The sequence below is a fragment of the Peromyscus californicus genome, unplaced genomic scaffold, assembly GCF_007827085.1.
Source record: "Peromyscus californicus insignis strain IS unplaced genomic scaffold, ASM782708v3 Scaffold_9__1_contigs__length_137607984, whole genome shotgun sequence".
Taxonomy (NCBI): Eukaryota; Metazoa; Chordata; class Mammalia; order Rodentia; family Cricetidae; genus Peromyscus; species Peromyscus californicus.
Genome location: NW_026294617.1, coordinates 87,931,121 through 87,950,488, shown reverse-complemented (window position 1 = coordinate 87,950,488; position 19,368 = coordinate 87,931,121). Strand labels below are relative to the sequence as shown.

Genomic DNA, 19,368 nt, shown 5'->3' with positions numbered 1-19,368 from the left:
AAATACAAAACAGCACATCAGTGGCAAGAAAAGCGTCTAACACAGTGCAGAGTAGGGCTTTGACTCTACTGCCAAAATAAGCCAGAGTTTGCCTCTCTTTCTCCTGTACCTTTACATGGGAATTCTGTGACTGGTTTTCATTCCTGGAGTAAAGAAGCCTAAATAGGAGCTAAATCCAAGATACAATTCAGTGTAAGACCTTAACATCTGTAAACTTGTAAACATGATCACTATCTATGGACAACAGAGCAAGGACACCCACCAAGTAAGACAGGCACCACCCTCCGGGCAGCTTCATGTGGGTAATTCCCTGTCACTCGGCCCAAACCTGGTGCTCCAGTCATTCTGTTTTCTTTACTCTTTACTCCAGGCTGCTCTCCTTCCCACAAGTCAAGAAATAGAAGCAAAATTTGGAGAATGCCACTGAGGGGAGGGACTTACCTGAAGCCACCACTTGAAGGCAGGGATGAAAACTCAGGTTACTTTCAATTGTGCTCCAGAAATGATTTCTTCCCTCCACAGGCCTGGAAATGCAGAGATTGTCTGACAAAACATGATTTGAAAAGCAAAAAGTTACTGAGAATTTCTTACTACATTCCAGACAAAAACCACAGATGCTTAGGATCAAAGATAAAAGATATGCCTGAGGTTATAGAAATAAAAGATATCTACTACCCTCACTGAAAAATGCCAGCAAATGTCTCCCTGGTGACAAGCATTTGATCAGTGTGGACAATGGAAGTTGGAAAGCAATGGCCTATTTCTGATAGCTTGTACTGTACTTGAGAAGACAAGAAATGCATATGGAGAAGGAACATTGGTCATAGGCTTAGTAAAGCCCAATAATACATGGTACTTATGAATGAACTGTCTATGTATCAGGAATTGTTCTATTTTAGTTATACATACTAACTCATTTAATTTACATAACAGTTTTGGGGTAAGATATCAGGTATAAATTTAACCATTTTATTGATTAAATGATGATTGGTTGAGTGACATACACAATCAGCTCTTGTTTGATGGAACCAAAGTTTAAATCCAGGCTGTTTAAACTCCATCTTCATTCACATCCATGAATGTCTCACTGTGTAGACCATCTGCCCTGTGGCTTCAAAGGTGAGATGATACATGTAGGTCAGGACAATCAGAGAAGTCTTCTTGGTGGAACTTGTCTAAAAACTGAACCTTGAAGAGTGAGTGAAGAGTTTAGGAAAGGACACATCCATAGCAGAGTCACTGAGTCAGGGTGAGCTGGGGATACTAAAGGGTCAGGAGAGTAGCATAGACAGTGCTTAAGAGTCAAAGAGGTATCACTCCTGATCTTACATCTTCTGGTCTACCACAAGGGTCCTTGGATAAGATACATAGGTTGCCATAAACTGGAAATCATGCTAATACTAATAATGCCTATTATGCCCAGTTACTGGAATATTCAGTAAAATGACATATATTATGTATTAAAATTTCTAGTACTTCAATTTTAATTACATGCACACCAGTGTGAGCCTGTGTACATGTGTGTTTGCTAGCAGAAGAAAGACTGTTTCATAGAGCCAAAGCAGATGAGAGAAAGATTCTAATCATGTCCTGAGGGACCCTGGCTACACTGTGATCCAATTAGCAGTGGGGGGCCACTGGAGGTTGCAAGTGAGAGAACGAGCGGAGAGTACTGTGAAAACACTTTCTGAAGCAGCAACTCAATCTGGCTGTAGCACTTCTGCGCAACTTAATTTAGGGGCGAAAGAACAGACACAGTTGGGAAGCTATTTTAGAAGCAAAAAGGAAGCAATAGATATGTAATATATGAATTTTTCTATATATTTCATTTATTCATTCACTCAAAAATACTCAGATATTCATTGAGCACAGTCTGTTACAAAGTGCTGTTCTGGGCATTGCCTACCAAAAACCAAAACAAGCAGATTCCTTATCTTCATGCCGTTTACATTTTAGAAAATCTCATTAGTTTTATTAGGGTAATACATTCAAAACATAAGAAAAATAAGTGTGGAAGAAAGCAAAAGGTGTAGAACAAGGTATTTTAAACATGTCCTGTGATGGCTCTTCCCCAACTCCACCCAAATCTCATTCATTTGTGCTTAACCTAACTTTGGTAAGACTTCATCTGTTTTAGACAGAAACTCTAACATCTGTTCTCTGTGCTTTAAATAATACACACAGCCTCTCAACTATATCCAAACCAATCCACGATCTTTCTCTTTCCTCGTCGGAATCTGATGTCCCCAAAGGCACAGCTTTCAAGCGCTTCTTGCCACTCACGTTTTACTCATTGAAGTATCTCCCCCAACTCCTGGCCCCCCACAACTTTGCTCGTCTTAGAAAGAGCTGTCAAACGTCGCTCTGGATCCTTCAGAGACACCGCTGCCCCCTTTTAGGTCATGCTTTACACACCTTTTGCTTAACCAGCAGGGAAAGAACTCCTGTAGCTATTAGGAAAGGATTCTGCATACTCTTCAACCTCCTGCCTGAAGGTCAGTTTTTGTAAGTTCTATTGCATGAAGTGAGGAAGTTTTAACATGACTCGCTAGCTTTTTTTTAGCATCCCATGAAACTTTTTTCTTAAGTGAGGGTTTTTGTCAGGTTTTCTCTCACTTAAAGTAAAACTAACCATCTTCAGTGGGTAAACAGTTCTGTCACTGAAGGAATTGTAGGAGTAAACAGCAATTTTCTTTTCTTTCTGTTTTCAAGTTGGCCAGAACTTATCAGGCATCAAGGAAGCTAGATTTTACTAATGATAAAAGTGAACTGGAAGACACAAAGTCTGCATTCCATGAAGTCAATTTACCTACTCAGTCAGAAGGACCCACAGTGGTCATAACACATACTGTTTCTATGGCTCTTAGGGTCTCTCTCTCTCTCTCTCTCTCTCTCTCTCTCTCTCTCTCTCTCTCTCTCTCTCTGTGTGTGTGTGTGTGTGTGTGTGTGTTTTGTTTTGTTTTCGAGACAGGGTTTCTCTGTGTAGTTTTGGTGCCTGTCCTGAATCTCACTCTGTAGACCAGGCTGAACTCAAATCCCAAGTGCTGGGATTAAAGGCGTGCCATGTGCCACCACTGCCCAGCAGGGTCTCTCTTTTTATTGTTGCGGGACTTCCAATGAAGCCTGGCAGTTACAAAGCAATTTAAGATAATCACAATTTAAGTAATTCTTCCTGTTCACAACAGCCATACAAAATGGCTTGAAAAGGGGAAGCATCAGTAATCCCAAATGGAGAGTCCCAAGTAATAATATCCACATTTAAACCTTTATCTTTGGATGCCACCACCATAAGCAATTAAGTATTATCTCTCTGGAATTTGCAGATGTGAAAGGACAATATGAGTTGATGAGATCAATACTAACTTTACTGGAAAGATTTGCACACGACTTGTTCATAATTGTCACCTCTTTGTCCTTTTTTTAACCTCGATAATGTATTTTAGAAAAATTAAATGTTTGGGCTCCAGTGCAGTAGCAAATGCATTTTTGAAAATTAACGATCATTTTCACTCAGAGTCAGGCATCCCTAAATGAGTGCTGTCATCATTTTGCACATTCTCTTGATTCCATAATGCTGTTTTCCTCACCTTGAATTTATTGACACCAATTCATTTTGCTTTGACGTTCGCATTAACAAGGAAATGGCTTTGTTTCATCCTGACATTATGAAATCACCTCTCAAGACTTAGTTTGACATTGTTGGGAGGTGGTTATGGTGATAGGGAGACCACAGCAGACAAGAGTGAATTACAGTGATTCCTAGAGGAAAAAAATCATTAAGAAAAGTTACTGCTGTGTGATTTCTGTAGTTATTTTTCATGCTTAAATATCCCTGCTGTTTAAAAATCCTAAGAGGGCTTAGACCATATTTAGAACTCTCTTGCCAAGTATACATCGGAAAAATTGAGTCTCTAAGGAGACATTTGACTATAGCTTGACAAAAAGGAACCTCAAATTATATTTATAAAATACTCAAAGGCACTGAAATTCTGTCTTTAAAACACAACAACAACAACACATACACACATGGACATGGACACACACACACACACACCCACACACACACACAGGGGAACTAATGACACAATTATCTCCTTTCAGCCCTAGACACTTGTGTTTCTTAATGCTGGATATCCAAGGCTCATGGTAGGTCCTCTGCCTCCTTCTCAGGATGTACAATAACTTACAAACTTGTATCAGCACAGCATGGGTCTATATAGATTATTCATCATAAGTCCTACATTGTTTCAATACAAAATCTTCTTGCCCGTGTTTACAATGCCCCCATAACAGGTCCGTACCTCTCTCCTACCCTAACATAAAGCAGCTCTATCCAGTCTTTCAGCCTGAGCTCAAAATTTAACTAATCACTTTCCCAGTTGGAAAACAAACAAGCAAAAAAAGTTACCAAGTTCTTTCAAGGCCTCAGAGACACCCCTTCTCCCCCATCATCTTACTCACAATGCTACGAGTGCTCTGAGCATCATAAAAACTAATGTGTGTTGCTTAATGGAAAGTGAAAGGAATGCTTTTTGTCCCACATCTCCAAACACTGACCATCCTTGCTGATTCTCCTCACCTCCACCCCATTCCCAGGTATGTTTTGGATCTTCAAAGGAAGAAACATTAATTCACGTGCCTGTCCCCCTATTGTTGATGCTTTCTCCAAAACACAAACAAACAAACAAAAACATGCGTGGTAACCTTTAACACATCATGGTATGCAGCCTGAGTTGGAGTGACAGACACCTCCAAGAGATTTTCCCATGTGTTCCCGGTTTGCTTCTCCCATCCTCTGCCAATCCTCCGCTTGCTCCTCCCTTCCAAACACTGCCTGTGACTGCCTTCCCACCCTTGCTTTAGCAATCACCTAGCTCCTACTCCAGGGCACTGAAATGAAGTCATCAAGGAAAACTTCGTTCCATTTCTTGCCCTCTGACCTTTAAGCTTTCCATATCCAGGAAGCTGTGTCTGTCCACTTCCTTGCTTCTCTGCCCTGAGAGTTAGCTAACATGCTGTCTGCTTACCAGTAACAGATAGGCATGAACCATTCATAAAGAGGCAGAGGAAAAGCTAGACCAGTTTTATGTATTTACCCAATAAATATTTATTGAGCATCAAGTTAGTGCCTGAGACAACTCTGCGTCGTGATATAACCAGTGAACAGGAAATGTAACAAGAAGAGAGTGTGTGTGATAAAGACATTTATAAAGGTAGATCGAAGTTTTCAAAGCTCAAGCTTTGTAAAAGAGGTTAGTTTTCTTCAAGTTGCTTTAAATTCAACTATGACTTCTTCTACCTGGAAAAGGGATAGGACATATCATCTCAGTGGTTTCTGTAGCTTGGTCTTCAAAATCAACCATGTCTAGCCATTTGCGTCCATCATCACTAGTTACCAATAAAAATGGACGTCTGTCCTCAGATGCCATTGGCTTCAGGAAGTTCTGCTGGTTGCCCTCTTGCCAGGGACTCTGGAATGCTTGGTAAAAGAAGGAGCCAGGACACTTGCTATGAGTATTGGATCATGTAGGAACTCATTCATTTTCTAAGGTATTTTGAGACATTCAAGATAATTGACAACATTACTAGAAATATGTATTGATATCACAAATTCTAAATTTTGTAGAATGTGATGGCAGGATTCACTTCTGAATTGCTTTTTATCTTTTCAGTAAATTATACATTTCTCAAAAAAACAGTAAATTCTTTCAAATATGTAAAGAGGTAAGAAACACACATACATATGTAAAGATACATGTACCTTTATATGTTCAAAATACTGTATATATCTTCTGGGAAATTTGGACAGAATAAAATAGTATGAAGATAGAATTTAAACTGATAAAAATCAATTCCACTCTCCACAGTCAGAGATAAATGTGGGTCATATTTGGTTATAAGTTTTCCCAAATCCTTAGCTAGGACTTTCATTATATAAGACGTGGAAGGTGCAGATATGCATTTACAGAGCAGACCATGGATGAACATCTCATCATGAATAAACAGCCTGCATCTGCTTTTCTCCTGACATAATGGCTTGTTCCCGGGAAAGATGATCTATTCCTGGATGTGTGTTGCCCTTGCGTATGAATATGCCTCCGATAACAGCCATCTTTCACCTTGAGCCCAGACTAGAGGTTGCACCTTTTCATTAAATGAGAAAAGTATCTTTCCGATACCAAAGGAGAAAAATCTGTGATTTCTCAGTACTGTCTTCATGAGCACCTGGCCTATATCTGTGTCTGAAGGTGTTGACCTAAATAGGATTTCAATACATCATTAAAGATCACTTTTGGAAAGGTGCCCAGCCTTAGGTTTGTAGGAATTGCAGTGAATTAATTCTTTCTCCACCTCAATTGGGGCTTTTTGCATGGTATAAAGCCAAAGCCTTTAAGGTATTTAGATGGTGCGTCTTCCCCCTGAATTGGAGTTACTTGTCATCCCTTTCACACATCCTGGGGTACTACAGCCTGCAGATATGTCTTCTTTAAAATAAATGGGGCTTTTTTTATGATGTTGTAAGCAGTGTTTTCCTTGGCTGAACAAGAGAAAACATCACTCCTATAACAAGTGCTCTGATAATAGATGAACAATAATAGGATGGCTGCTCCCTCAGGTCAAAACCTGCTGTCCCTGATTAAGAAGATGAGGCATATCTGACCACTGAGCTGACAGCCCTCCACGCTGTTCCTGACAGACCCTTGAGCCCTGTTCCTTGGGTTTGTTGCTTGGAAATCAAGCAGACTGGATGCTGTCACATAAGGGCCATGCTTGCACCACCTATGTTCCTGAAGGGTACAGACACAGACAGAAAACACAGGTTGAAAGCAAGCGATAAGGGGTCTTTGCACAGGATGGCTTCCAGACTTCAGTCTGTCATTTGAGTCTGTGCCTGATTCTTTCTAACCTTCAACAACAAACAGGCAAGGGTGAGCTGGGGAGTGGGAGAAGCTGGTTGGGTTCTCTACTCCCTCCCACCCCCACACAACCTTACTCCTCCGGAAACAGACCACATTTCTGTGTACTGACTGACACAGATGAACACACATTAAATGAGTATAAATTTCACCTCTGAGAGAATGGGTACTGACATTCCAAAGTGACCTTGCAAGACTGTGGAGTACACGGCAATTGAATACAAAATGTTCACCACCCACATGCTTGGACTCCAGGCTCTCTCAAGATTCATATCCACACAACATGTGCAGATGCTGCTTTGAGGGAGGCCATTCTCTGTCCTTCTCGCTTCAGGTTTCTTGGATTGGAGATGTGAGAAATTCATCACCCTGAAGAATTAGCACTTTGCTCATCTAACCTGAATTTCTTGCATTAGGGAGACTGGAGAGGGAACTGAGCACTAACAAAGCCTACTTGGGTTGTCCTTTGTCCTTTGTAGAACACTTCTATATAATCCATCTCCAGTTTCCCAACAACTTGAGATGGGGAAACAGGACAAGTGCTATTATCTCTGCTTTAGAAGTGAGGAGAGAGAGCACCCAGAGGTTAAGTGATTTCCCCAAGTTCACCCACCACATTAACCACAGAGATGAGACTTGAATCCAGCATTTAATTTTCCTCACCCTACCTTATCCTGTTAGTACATGTGAGAGACAAACACTCTCTTGTTCCCATGGGATGCCAACTTAGACTGACAGGCAAAACAAATCAAATGAAGGTAGACACCAAATCTATCATCAAAACACACAAAATTAGTCTAGCTGTCCTCAGACATCTCATCAAATGAGGGAGAAATTCCTAATTGTATTCTTTTGTAGTGATAGGCTTCGCTTCTTATTAATAATAGTCATGCAGGGCTGGGGAGACAAATATGTTAACAGAGCACTTGCTTTGTAAGACTGATGACCTGAATTTGACCCCCAGAATCCACCCCCCAAATCCACCCCCCCTCAAAAAAAAAGCCAGGCATGGTGGTACATGTTTGTTAATCCTCTGCTTGGGAGGCAGAGTCAAGCAGAACCCTGAGCTACCTGGCCAGCTAGCAGTGCATACTTGGAAAGTTCCAGGAGAGTGAGAAAATATGTCTCAAAAAAAAAAATGGTGGGTTGTAGCTGGAGTTTTCTCCAGTCCTGCCTGGCCCATGGTCAGGACAAATCTCTCTCACCACCAGTCCTGCAGCTGCTTAGACCAACCAAGTAAACACACAGAGACTTATATTGCTTACAAACTATATGGCCGTAGCAGGCTTCTTGTTATCTAGTTCTTATATCTTAAATTAGCCCATTTCTATAAATCTATACCTTGCCACATGGCTCGTGGCTTACCAGTATCTTAGTATCGTCTTATGGTGGTGGCTGGCAGCATCTCTCTGCCTCCGCCTTCCACTTCCCAGAATTCTCCTCTCTCCTTGTCCCACCTATACTTCCTGCCTGGCTACTAGCCAATCAGTGTTTTATTTATTAACCAATCAGAGCAACACATTTAACATACAGAACATCCCTCAGCAGTGGGTGATGCCTGAGTAACAACACCCATGATTGGCCTCTGGTCTCTGCACACATGTGTGTGTATACACACACACACACACACACACACACACACACACACACACACACACACACACCTAAAAATTAATCATGCAAATAAAACTCAAGAGAGTTTGGAAAAGCTAATTTCCCCTAATGTTATAGTTGTAATCAAAATGACAAGCCACATGCGTACATACATATCAGCATGTTGGTCTGGCCCACTATATGTTCAATACCAGAAAAGTATCTGGTTAAAAGATAGTTGGACAGATGTCACTAGCTAGTCCATGATAAGGTCAATGTTTCCAAGTAGAGTGTGGCTACTCAAAAAGAGAATTCAGGATTAATGGTCCCTAGCCAGTTTTCCTACCCTGATACACCATCTCTCATGGACACATGTGAGTAAAGATGAGGAATATAGCTGGTGTGCCTAGAACTTGCCCCCAAACTCCACTGCAGTCTCTAAAGTTTCTTCCATGCCTCAGGATCTAACCTGCATGTTCTATTTTATGTCTTGCTCACAATTTAGTAAAACAGCCACAAAGGCTGTATAAATGGGTCATAATCACAGTTCTTCAGCTCCCTGCTGCCTGAATGAGTCCTCAGTGCAGTACGCATGCCTTTGTTATTACCCCATTTGGTGGAGGTTATTCGCTCTTTGACGTTTCTTTGCAAAGGATGGGAACAATTTGGAACATCTTTCCCTCAGCGATCCTGGGCTCGGTTCAGGTGGTGAAGGTAGAGGTCACTTTATTAATACAGCCATCAAGGAAAGCTGTCATGGCAACGCATTGCATCGATTCCTTGAAGTACAGGAGGCAAAGCCAAAAAGAGACACTTTCAAGTCTATAAATACAGACCCAGCATTGCTCAAGCATAGCAGCAGCTCACGGACAGGGCCAGCCTAAATGTATAGCTTTGAACCAAACACAAACAGAGAAAGAAAATGTCTCTTTAGTAATGCGATGGATCATTGTGACCATAAGGGAATAAGTGACCCTTTCAGTTTCTAAAGGAAAAATGAATAGAACAAGGAATGACACTAAGTCCTTGCTGTTGCCCTCTTTGAACAATGTACAGGAGCAATTTCTAGGTCTATTTTTTTTGACATGTTCTAGAAAGACTAACAGAAGGGAAAGAAATCAAGATTTTGTAATTCATATTTTGAAAATAGTTTGCTGTTTTGAAAGAACAGTTGTATAAAATGTTCAAGAACCCCATATACCTATACACATAAATGCTTGCATAGACACACACATACACATACTTATATGTGCATACATGTGCACACATAGACACATATCACATGCACTTATACACACATACATATGCACACACAGACACATCACACGCTCTTACACACACACACACACACACACATACACACAATGCATACCTACATGCCTCTCTCACACACACACCAAAACTTCCCCACAAAAATAAGAAAAAAACTTGAAACTCTGCATAATTTAGTGACATCTTTCTGGCTTTCCTCATCCAAGATTACATGAAAAACAGGAGTAACAGAAAAAGTAGTGTTCACTCCTACTTTTTCCCTATTAAATTCAGAATGAATTTCATGGCAATTCTGAGAGCTTGTTTATCTCCTTTGTGGATTGCTTACCAATGCTGTGAGCAGAGCTATCCTAATATCCTGATGGCTTCAGCCTTTCCACCAAGGCTCCACACTTCAACTTCTGGCCACACAACTCTGTTTCAGTCTCACATTAATACAACCTTACCTGCCAATGTCCTCTGATTCTTTTGGGCACACTTTTTGAAAGCATCCCAAATACTCGAACCTCAGAAGGTATCAGGTTACGTGGCATTATGATTGGTCATTCCATAAATAAATTATTCTTATCAATAGTAAAAGGAAAATATAGTAAAAGGGAACCCTAAAAAAAAAGTCAGGCTATTACCAAAAGAGTATCAGCTTTTTCTGTATCTGACTCAGAATTTACCATAAAAAAGGAATTGTATGTATCAACTAACTGTTTCACATCAATCCTAGATCAAAAGTTATATGAGGCATTTAAAAATGAAGCCTCCTGTTTACTGATATAAGACACCCCTTTACAGTCAATAACAATAAAAAAAGTTTAGATAAACTTAAAATAAATGTCACCAACTAAATTCAGTTTGAAGCTGATCCATATAGAAGAACACCAAATAGAGCTATAACGGAAAGGTACATGTTAAGTGAAATTCTCCTGTTATCTCTTTAACAACTTCATGCAGTACAGAATAGAAAGAACATGAACATGGTACTGGGGTCTTCATTCTCATGCTAGCTCCACAAGTTGATGGATGCTTAGAACTTCGTAATGAAAAGGATTCTAGAGTTCAGTGCAAAAGAGTGCCCTGATTAAATAGCAACATTTCATTTTAGTTTATTTTATGTTACCGTAACAGAATGTCACAGACTAATTTATAATAACAGCTATTTAATATCTAACATTCTGTTTTTTATCATAAAGTTCTAGTATTTTCTCATAACATGCTGGGAGGCGTCACATGGTAGAAAGAACGCTGCCCATTTATCCCATCATATGGGCTTTAGTTTATTGATGATACTACTTCTAAAGGGTCCCATTTCTTAAGAATGTTACAATGTCAACTAAAATGAGTTTTAAAGGAGCCAAACTTTGAAACTATAGCAGTCTCCTATGCTTGGGAAGATAAAATTGACACTACAGATGTCAACAAGTTTCTCACTCTCAGCCTAGACCTTTGGCATTTCTACTTTTATTTTTCTGAGATCATTTGAATTTAGACTTCCATTTTGTCAGTAGAACTCTAGAAGTTGGAGCAATTCAGAAATGCTATTAACAGATACCTCTGCCCCATCAGTGTGGTTTGAAACCACAATAGCTAGGGGAGATATAGTGTGAAATTTATTATCTAAGGAGTGATTCTATAACTCCTAGACCTGGAATCAGCCATGATTTATGAGTACATTTATGAGTACAAACCACTGCGCTGTCTGGTACCATTCACGGTGTTTCTCCCGACTCTTTCATTCCATATGACATACAATTTGCAAGGATTGCCATTCAAGCTCTACCCTAAACTGATAGAGTCTCCTAATCTAGATCTTGTCTAGATGGTTTGCAAAGTGGCCATGAGTGCTGGTATAATTGTTTCAGTGGGAATAAAGAACAAATCACATGACAAGTATGCCTGTGGGTCCTCTTCTCCTTTCACTCTATACAGTGTTAAGAAGGCAATCCACACTAGTATTTCTGACCTACCTGCTTGCAGTTTCTTTATTTCTAATGGCTGCGCTCTGAAAACTCGATGTTATTTTGATCTAGAACTGACAAACCCGCTTCCTGCTCTTCTTCCCAGTGTACATCAAGGACAGCTGTTTAATTCCATTGATATGACTGCACTCTGACCCAGAACATCATTATTTTACCCTTTGCATTAATTGAGGAATAATTCCTTGTTGGTGGAAGAAGAAGCTGCCCTAGCCATTATAAGACATGACATTTAGCAGTATCCATGGCCTCTGCCCATCCATGGCATGCTATCTGTACCCAGTTGTGACAATAAAAAATAAATAAGTAAATAAATAAATAAGTAAACTCTAGTCACTGCCTAAGATCCTCTGGGAGTCACAATCTCCAAAATATTGGGACCTACTCCTGTTAACTGATGTACAAGGACTTCCATAATTAGTTATTTCCTCCAATTTTCCCTGTGCTTTTTCTACTCATTCCCAAACCCTTCCTGACTGATTTAATCAGTTGAGACATACGTTACACATTTGCTCTGCCCAATTCAAAGTGCCCTACTTCTCCTCCTCTTCCACTTCACATGTTAATTTATAGATGGTCTTCCACAACAGGAAAGTGTTTTTATGATTATTCTCATAGTCATGTGACCACTGCGTTTTGTCGACGTTTTTCTTCCAACCATTCTTCAAGGTGTGTTGCTTTCTCTGCATATGGCTGAGACTCTGACACTCCTCGTTTTGACATGATTAATATCCTCCCGCCGTGAGATCATGTACTTTGTGTTTGATGACAATGACCTTCACCACCCATGTTCTCCATCTCCATCTCCACAATGAACTGTCTCCTGAACCTCCAAGTCGTTTTTTCCAAGTAATAACAAAATATTTTAGGAGAATTTACAGACTCTTCAAAGTCAAGAAGTTCAAAAATATTCATTGGCTTCTCTAACTAAACTCCTTTCTTAGTGGCCTTTCTTAATAAATTTCTTTGTGACTTATCCACATACTCAAATGTGACCTTAAAATCACTCATACTTGTAATGCACACTGCCTTCTCCCCATTGCTCCATCCTAGCCCAAGCCCATTCTTTTGAGTGTCTGGTCTCCTTTTCACCAGTCTATCTTTGTCTAACTCCATCCTTCTTTTTCCTTCAAAACTCTAGATGACTCATTTGCCTTTGACAGCTTCCCATTGCCCATTTCCCAAACTCTGCAATATAGATAGATAATAGATAGATAGATAGATAGATAGATAGATAGATAGATAGATAGATAGATTAGTAACAGCCAGAATGCCCCTAGTAGTCTAACCTCCTTTCTTCTATAGACATCCAGCCTCTTCCAAGTGCAGCCCACTCATCATTCACTGAGATAATCTTTGTGTCTCTTAGTCTAGTTACTGTCAGAAAACAAGCTATTCTAGGTATTTCCAACAGAGAAACATGATTAAAGGAAATGGGACAATAAGTATTTGAAGACTAAAAAAATGAGAACGTGGCACCAAAGTAACTCTTGGAAAGCAACTGCTCATACAGGTAGTAACTGTCACTCAGGGTTGGGAAAGTACAAGAAAGAAGAGGACTTTCCAGAAACTAATAGTATGGATAAGAGACTTCATATACCTTAATACTATGTCTCTGAAGGGAGATGATGTCTGCTTACACCTGTAGTAGTCCCTTGGAGGGATGCTAACAGGATGGTGCAGAAATCTCCAAGGTTCAGTGAGAATCTGGTTCTGAGTAAAGATAGCACAGGAACCAAATGTCAAAGCTAAGATGAAGAGCCGTTGCTGGGGAGTACTGTTATAACAAACCCTTAAGCAGGAAGATGGAAATAGCTTCACACACACCCTCCTTCCTTCTCTGTTCCCTCTGGGGTCCATTGTTGGTAGAATCTAGCAGACAACCTGTAGGGTTTTTATTGTAAAACCAGAAGGGGAATCAGTGTTCAAAAATAATTTCTTAATAACCTACATGGCCCCTTTGCCTCTCTTTGCTTTAACTCAAGAAGTCTCCCCATCCATGGTGGTTTTTTGACCAATATCTGCCTTGTGTGAGTCTTTGTTCAAATACAACTCCTTTTCTATAATTTTTTTTTCTAATCTCCAAAACATGGACACCGTCGTTTGTGTTTACCTAAAGCTTTGCAAATACTTACTTTGTGGTCTTTTTCTATATCTCTGATTGTGTTTGTTGACTTTCCACTGAATTGTGAACTCATTTATGGCAGTTAGAGTGATAACCACAAAACATGGCAGGATGCTAGGCACTGGCAAATGACTTTGGTGGATGCAACTAATAAGGACGTTTTAATGAAATCAATGCTAGGTCACTTCTAAAATGTATTTCATCTCCCTAAGTAAATTAGAACTCTATGAGAACAGAGACCTTGCTTTGTATTTGTTTTTATTGTCTCCATGGTGTTTAGTACAAGGTTTTTCGTGCTGAAGAAGAGCTCATTGATATTTAATCATCTAGTTTGTTCATTAACCAACAGAATTTGGGTACTAAATGACATGAAGATGGAGCATGAGGTTATAAGCATCAGGTAAGAACTGTAGTTAGATTTAAGTATATTTCTAGCATGTGATTCCAGCCATGAGATGGTACTGTATGCACAGTAAAATCCTGTTCTTGTTGAATTTTAATAGGATGAGCACCATCAAGAACCCAAATGCAACGTGCTTTATAGTGAATTCTAAAATAATGAAATGTATGCTAGGTTCCATTTTTTCCCCTGTTTATATATTACCCAAGATATATTCCCCCAGTGCATGAGATGATTAATCCTGGGCTACATCTGTTCCTTGTGTATTTATTAAATTTCTTACAACCATCCAAAACAACTAGCAGATTATTTACATGTAGGGAAGGTATTGAATTTTAACTTAATCATTGGCTTCTCAGACAAAAAAAAGCCTCTGCTCAACAGCTGCTTTACATTCAAGTCCAAGAGGAAGAAAAATAGCTTCACAAAAAAGAGGGGAGTGATATTTAATTAACTATTGATTTCTTCTCAATTATTCAAGGCAAGCAATTATCGATATTGATGGAACAGATATTTCCCTATGTCTAGTGCCCAAATGAAAGGAAATATCCCATTCTGCAATCTGCTGCCTAGAACAAGAAATGATCAGAATCTTTAACTTTAAATGGAAATGGTTACTTGGATCAGTTTATTCCATGTTGCCCCAATTAAACAGATATTTCTTGATGTGTAAGCAAAATGAAACCCCAAGTACCTTTGTATACTTTCCAAATGGACAAAAAAAAAAAAAGCAGGACTTTTATCTGTTTTGTCCAAGCAGCTAATCACCCTGTGCTTGAGAACCATGCTTCATAGGTACAGATCTTGACACGTCAAAAAAAAAAAAAAAGACTGACAAAATACCACAATGTGGGTTCCATCTAAGCCACCCACTGAGGGGCAACTTGTATGCTTGATGCTTATAATCCATGTGACACTGCCTCGTGTATCAGCATTTCAAACATGAATAATTTACTAGTGCTATTTATACCAATGTATTATGCACCTGTCTTCTACATCTTCCTGGAATGTTGAGGATTGTAGTCACACTGGACCTTATTTAGGCACTTTATTATTAGCTCTGTGGATGCCCAGTGCCACCTTTCCTCAACCCATTCATACACAAGAGCATTCATATGTTTAGGTGTGTGGACGAAGCCCCTCTTGAAGACTATATGAGAGTACTGAGTATGATTAATGGACAAAGCAAATGCTATCTACTGAGTTACTATTTGGAAGGAGGAGATTATTTGGTAAAAATGGTTTGTATTTAATAGCACCATTGTGGTGTGTGTGTGTGTGTGTGTGTGTGTGTGTGTGTGTGTGTGTGTGTGAATCCATGTGACATCCTTGGAGAAATTGGGCCATGACATTTTCTTTGAATGAAATCTGCTATCCTTTACAAAGACCTCCTTTTTCTGCTCTGTGCCCCGCCCTCTGTCCAGAGTGGTCTATGTGTTAAGTGCTTAAGCAGCATATGTTGCTGGAAACCGTTCGCTCTGCTCTTGGCTCTCTTACTCTTCGTTGTTGTGTTAATTTCCCTGGGTTCTATTTAACATTCTGCTAAATCAGTGAAACCTTGATTATCTAAGAGAATACAAGACATTGAATTAATGAGGATAACGGGAATTTTGAAGGTATGAGAAATTATTAGAGGTGAAAGTTGTGTGACAGAGGCTGCGAATGAATTTTAGTCAGGAGCTGCAGCTTGATTTTCCAGCCTGATTCTGTTCCTTGATGGATGTAATGAAATTTTGGTAATCAGGGTTTCACCGTTGCATTTATTACTGTTCCCAAATCAAGGTAACCTTGGGCTCTACTTCCCATATTTACAAAGCAATAAAAATCCTACTGGGCTGTCAGGGACGAATGTGACTGCTCTTCCTCACATGCCTCCCACGAAACAAGCTTTCCCTCTCCCCATCTGGCTGTCGTCTGCGGAGCATGCTACTTTTTTCACATCCCAACCCTGCATTCCCTTGCTTCCCTGTGGCCTCTTTGCATGCACGAAAAGACTGGAATTGGTGCAGGGGCGATGGATGTCCTGACCTTAGAGGTTGTTGGTCATTTTAGCAACACTGCTTTGCATTTTAAAGAGCACTCCTCTGACTTCAAGGTTCTGCATTCTTGTATCAGGCACTTGTCCTTTAAAAACTAGGAGGTCACAAAAGGTCCCAGGTACATAAGAATTTCCAAACCAGGAGCATTGCATTACTCACTATTAGATAGCCTGAACTGAAGAATCACCAAGGTTGCAGGGGGGAGAAAAAAAAAAACTATATGAAAAGGCCTAATATGATCAAAACAAAGGCAGCCAACTACATTTGTTTGGAAATTGGAGTCACATGCTTAGTTTGTGGAGGGAAGGGGGGAACACAAGATCGATAGAGAATTTCTTTTTTAAAGCTGAAAACATGATGTTCCAGATGAACTTAAATTGATTCTGCTTTTCTTCCCCTCCCCCTCCCTCCCCTCCTCGTTCTGCAGCTAATGTCTGCGACAATGAGCTCTTGCACTGCCAGAATGGAGGGACCTGTCACAACAACGTGCGCTGCCTGTGCCCGGCCGCCTACACTGGCATCCTCTGTGAGAAGCTGCGGTGTGAAGAGGCAGGCAGCTGTGGCTCCGACTCCGGCCAGGGAGTACCCCCGCGGGGCTCCCCCGCACTGCTGCTGCTGACTGTGCTGCTGGGGACAGCCAGTCCCCTGGTGTTCTAGGGAGTCACACCAGCCCTCCAACAGGCCTGTGCTGTGGGGGAAGCAAACTCCACCCGAGCGATTGCTACTAACATAGAAAACACGCACACCCACTCCAACACAGTGTACAAACGAAGAGGGCCTAACTGAACTAAGCCATATCTCTCAGACCTGGACAGCACATCGGAGTCAAGACTGTTCATCACTGACTCCAGAGGAATTGGCAGCTGTGGCTGCTATCACTGCAAATCTCATTGCCAGCTGCAGAGCCGATTGCGGATTGGGAAGGCTGTGAGAGCGCCCCCAGAAAGGAAAGACAAAAACAAACTGATCAACCAACCTAAAAAAAAAAACAAAACAAAACAAAAAAAAACATTCGCTACTCTACCGTGGTGCACCCTAGTACCGCTCTGCCCAGTGTGTGGACCAACCAAATAGAAGCATTCTTTGCTGTCAGGTGCATTGTGGGTATAAGGAAATCTGTTACAAGCTGCCATATTGGCCTGCTTCAGCTCCCACCCCCAACCCCACCCTGAATCCCTTCCAACCTGTGCTTTAGTGAAAGTTGCTCTGTAACCCTTGTTGGTTGAAAGATTTCTTTGTCTGATGTTAGTGATACACATGTGTAACAGACCCCCTCCAAAAGCGCAAGCCAGTCATATCCCTGTACATTTTAGGAGCACTGAGACCCCCCAGTGCCAGCTCACACCCACTTCACAAGAGTGGTTAGAGGAAAGAGAAAGTGTATCTATCCTTTTGTATTCAAATGAAGTTATTTTTCTTGAAATACTGTAAGATGTAGATTTTTTGTATTATTGCCAGTTTATGTTACCAGACAATCTGTTAATGTATCTAATTCGAATCAGCAAAGACTGACATTTGATTTGTGTCCTCCTTGGTTTTGTTTTGTTTCATTGTGCAGAGATTTCTCTGTATGGGCAACGAGCGTGCTGGCATCAAAGAATATCAGTTTACATATATAGCAAGTGTAATAAGATTCCACCAAAGGACATTCTAAGTGTTTTCTTGTTGCTTTAACATGGAAGATTTCAAGAATAAAAATTCCCGCATAAATGGTATCAGGAATTTGTATTGCCGTTTCTTAGATGAAAGGAGCAACCATCCAACAGTTTCACACTCGCTTCACTGATGTTGTGTGGACGGAACACAGTCAGCTGACCGACTCTAGTAGCCCAGGAAGACGGATTGATGGTCACTAGCTTGGACAACGTCTGCAAAATATGAGACTATTTTCCACCTGGGAAAAAATTATAACTGCAAGAACAGAAAGAAGTATCTAAGTGATTGCCAAGATTATGCCAAAGCCTGTTGGCGGATACTAAGAGACTTTTATTTTTAAGTCATGCTATTTTCACAGATTTATGGTGATCATGTGACTCTAGGGATGCTGATCTATGTATCCTTCCAAATACAGTGTTTACATGGAGTATCATAAGAGGCCACCTGGGGAACCAGGACAGCAGCAGGGAAATTGAGTGATTAGCAATTTGACTTTGACTATATTCTAAGTATTTAAATGAAATATCAAAATATACAGCAGCAAGTAGACATAACTGCTGCTCCTGAGAATAAAGTCTGTTTCAAGTACTGCCCAAGGTGTAATAAATTCTTGTTTCTGCCTTTTATTAGGCCAATTACTGTACAAGACAGCAAAGGGAGCCGGGCGGGAGAGAGACACCACAGAGCTGGGGAGGGGCTGAAACAGTGTGTTCTACCCCGGCATCTGCCACCACACAGGTGACGAATGTGTCAGCGGCAGCATCTCTCAGAATCAGAAACAATAATGAGGCCGAGCCAGAAGCTTAAGGACGATGAAGTCCTACGTGCCTGGGCGGGACAGTAACCTATGACAGTATTAGGTCAGAAGCCTCGTTCCAGGCTGAATTCTTCACCCTACTGCCAGTCTGTGCTGAACCGAGGGGGGAGGAAATGTCTCCTGATAAATAACCCGAGTCAAAACTAGATGAAGGAACAGCATGTCTTATTGGTTTTGTTCCCAGAAAAGCCAATTCAAAGAAGGCAATAAAAGGTAAGCAGGTAATGCCTGTTCTGCCTGCCACCCCACGTCCAAGTCGATTGAATGTTTGTTATTCAAACCAACAGCCTCTTTTTGATATAAGAAATAGGGAAAGATGGAAATAAATTAGCACTTTGGCTTCGCGCCAGAGTGGCCAACCAGAAATGGCAGATTTACATTAGAAGCATAAATAGAAAATTATATTTCCAGCTCACCAAAGAATACACATGAAAATTCTGATAGCATACAGAGTGTGAGATTACTTCTAATGAGATGGATTTCTTATATTAAGATAGAGTTTAAGTTGTCTTATAGTTTATTAGCACAAACCAAAGGCAGACTGTGTGGTTTCTGGCGACGGTGCACTTTATCATTATGCAC

At 40.5% G+C, this 19,368-nt stretch overlaps 1 protein-coding gene across 9 annotated transcripts in view; it reads left to right on the top strand.

Moving 5' to 3' along the window:
- Ntng1 (netrin G1) overlaps positions 1–18,558 on the top strand; it is a 347,205-nt gene extending 328,647 nt beyond the window's left edge. For all 9 annotated transcript variants that reach the window (XM_052730077.1, XM_052730078.1, XM_052730081.1 and 6 more), the window contains one exon: positions 16,741–18,558. In XM_052730077.1, coding sequence (XP_052586037.1) covers positions 16,741–16,970 — 230 coding nt within the window. In that variant the 3' untranslated portion in view covers positions 16,971–18,558. The remainder of the gene's footprint in view (positions 1–16,740) is intronic.
- Positions 18,559–19,368: the final 810 nt, after the last annotated feature.